The sequence below is a fragment of the Anopheles cruzii genome, unplaced genomic scaffold (assembly GCF_943734635.1).
Source record: "Anopheles cruzii unplaced genomic scaffold, idAnoCruzAS_RS32_06 scaffold03041_ctg1, whole genome shotgun sequence".
NCBI classification, from domain to species: domain Eukaryota; kingdom Metazoa; phylum Arthropoda; class Insecta; order Diptera; family Culicidae; genus Anopheles; species Anopheles cruzii.
The window spans coordinates 1-2,526 of NW_026456626.1; the positions used below are offsets into that span (position 1 = coordinate 1).

Consider the following 2,526-nt stretch of genomic DNA (forward strand, 5'->3'; position numbering starts at 1 on the left):
AAGAGAAGAATTCCTTCTCTGGGAAAGGGATATTTTCAACTTATTAACACTAGATATACCACCGTTTTCAATATACCTATTTATACCAGACCAGTCAAAATGACTGGTCATGTGAAAAATTGCTTTTTATGACTTCAAGTGTTAAAAAAAAGTCTATAAAAAAATTAAAACAAGTTTAGTAATGTTAACTGTAAACGATAAATGGATTTGTATACATTTTTATATAACAGAAAACATTTAATTTTTACCACTTTGTTGGACACAATTTCTACATAAGAACGTTATCTACTACGTTGCCGAACTACATAAGAATGCCTTCTATTTTGCTTGCGTAATTTTCCACTTTTTCCCCAAAACTCTAGAGGCTTCTAACTCTGTACAAATTCGTATATATTCCAAAATAATTGCACACATCAATGGTCTGGAGTGCCCAATCTACTGCCCAATCATATTCTGAGCAACAATTGCCCTTTTTGGCCTAAATTTGTTCATGGAATAAGGGACCAGTCATTTTGACTGGTCATGGTATAAATCTCCAAAAAAAAAAAAATTTTTTTTTCCAACATATATAATAAAAAGTTTATTTGTGAAATGTATTCTATGCTTAGAGCTATTAAAAGTCATAACATCATTTGGGGAAAAAAAAATTACATGTAGTGGAAATTTGCCATTCAAACTGCCCGACCAGTCAAAATGACTGGTGTGGTATATCTAGTGTTAAGGACAGTAATGAAAATTCGGACACACTAGAGAACGCTGCTTTCGGTTCAAATTTTAATTGGATCATCCGACCCATTTTCTTTGGTCCCTTCGAATCAGGATATTCAAACGAGAAGAGTTCCCTCTCTGGGAACGGGATATTTTCAACTTATTAAGGACAGTAAGGAAACTTCGGACACACTAGAGAGCGCTGCTTTCGGTTCAAATTTTAATTGGATCATCCGGCCCATTTTCTTTGGTCACTTTTGATCGAACGAAAATGCTCCGAATCAGGATATTCAAAAGAGAAGAATTTCTTCTCTGGGAACGGGATATTTTCAACTTATTAAGGACAGTAAGGAAAATTCGGACACACTAGGGAGCGCTGCGCACCAAAGCTGATTACGCCTTTTGAAGGATTGTGCATTTGAACCAACTATTATGGTAGGCTGTTTTTGTAGGACCATTCACTTTCAGGACTTTCGAATTTCCACAGAATTTCCCTTTTACCGAAATTATCGAAATTTCCACAGGATTACCGAAAACGGTATATTTTTTGTTTAATTTAATTCGTACACTATAGAGGGCGCTAGCAGTTTTCTATTCGCTTCTGGCAGTAACTTTATATTCGAAACCGCTAGAGGGCGCTGCTGTTCAATGAGGCATCGCATTTTCTATAATCTTTTTTTCGCTGAAGATTAAGGTTATTAGTATAAATTATTTTAAAAAATTTTTGAGCTTAGACAAACGCACAAAAATTTCATCTTCTAAACATATTTTCAAATGCACATTACGATATTACATTTACAAAGCGGAATGTGTTGGCCAGACGGGGCTATTTTCACGCATGCCGTCAATCAGTTTTGACAGCCATTTTCCATGTTTTGTTTCCTTGGCCATTTCTTTTTTTTTTTCTTTTCCATTTCGGAAATCGCAATTTCATCGTACACAGAATCGCCGAGTCCATCCAAAACGCATCATGTCGGACAAGGAAAGTAAGGAAAAGCCCAAGCTAGACCTTGGATTGCTTGAAGAAGATGATGAATTTGAGGAGTTTCCTGCAGAAGGTTAGTTTAGTGGTGTAGCAAGTGGCCCAGCACCGTACTGATGATTTCCATATTCCGGCAGATTGGGCTGGTAACAAAGAGGACGAAGAGGAGCTAAGCGTGTGGGAAGACAACTGGGATGACGATAACGTCGAGGACGATTTCAACCAACAGCTTCGGGCGCAGTTAGAAAAACATAAGTGATTCCCCTTTGCAACAACGTTTCGGCAGATTTTTTATAATAAACATAAACGTTGTCGGTAGGCCTATATCACTGGTTTCTGCATAACTTTATTGTTGGCCTGTATGGTCGTCTGATTTACTGTCCGAGACGTGAACCCTTGGGCTAATGTAACGGTGCAGTTCGAAGTTCTCAATCTTCTGACCGTCCTTATAGTGGTAGAGCTCCAGACACGACTGACAAACGTATGCCGGATCAAAAATTTGTCGATTGCTGCTACGCACCACAAATCGCACCTCGCAAAGTCCACATATGTTGCATGGTATATGCCGCGGAAAGGCATAGGAAATGAGTAAAGGATAACGGGCTCTCGAGAGCACATCGGAAACTGCCAGCAAGCGGCAATCGGAAATCACGAATAGATGTTCGCAATTACCTTGGTGTTGGTAGAGCTAAAATGAAGAAATTAATTCAGTTATGCAGCGTGTGGTATGTTGTGCTGTAAGGTACCTGCGGATAACCAATGCGAAACTGCAAATCTCCAAAGCGCGTATTTTCCATCCTCTCTGAGCGCAATTCGCCGATCATACTCTGTTTTTC

At 38.8% G+C, this 2,526-nt stretch overlaps 2 protein-coding genes across 2 annotated transcripts; one reads left to right on the forward strand and one right to left on the reverse strand.

Moving 5' to 3' along the window:
• Nucleotides 1–1,630: 1,630 nt before the first annotated feature.
• Nucleotides 1,631–2,014, forward strand: LOC128276910 (26S proteasome complex subunit SEM1-like). The gene is made up of 2 exons (XM_053015369.1): nt 1,631–1,766; nt 1,828–2,014. The coding sequence occupies exons 1-2, from the start codon at nt 1,679–1,681 to the stop codon at nt 1,947–1,949; spliced, it is 210 nt and encodes a 69-aa protein (XP_052871329.1). The 5' UTR covers nt 1,631–1,678; the 3' UTR covers nt 1,950–2,014.
• Nucleotides 2,015–2,036: 22 nt separating this feature from the next.
• On the reverse strand, nt 2,037–2,520 carry LOC128276911 (snRNA-activating protein complex subunit 3-like). Its single transcript, XM_053015371.1, has 2 exons — nt 2,437–2,520; nt 2,037–2,378 (listed from the first exon to the last, which is right to left on the reverse strand). Exons 1-2 carry the CDS (start codon nt 2,512–2,514, stop codon nt 2,037–2,039), a joined length of 420 nt encoding a protein of 139 aa, XP_052871331.1. The 5' UTR covers nt 2,515–2,520.
• Between the last annotated feature and the right edge of the window lie 6 nt (nt 2,521–2,526).

What these genes read in the sequence shown, in the direction of transcription:
- LOC128276910 (XM_053015369.1), top strand. Translation starts at nt 1,679, where the DNA reads ATGTCGGACAAGGAAAGTAAGGAAAAGCCCAAGCTAGACCTTGGATTG. An exon ending in TGAGGAGTTTCCTGCAGAAG is followed by an intron (nt 1,767 to 1,827) that starts GTTAGTTTAGTG and finishes ATATTCCGGCAG; the next exon opens with ATTGGGCTGGTAACAAAGAG.
- LOC128276911 (XM_053015371.1), bottom strand. Translation starts at nt 2,514, where the DNA reads ATGATCGGCGAATTGCGCTCAGAGAGGATGGAAAATACGCGCTTTGGA. An exon ending in TTCGCATTGGTTATCCGCAG is followed by an intron (nt 2,379 to 2,436) that starts GTACCTTACAGC and finishes TCTTCATTTTAG; the next exon opens with CTCTACCAACACCAAGGTAA.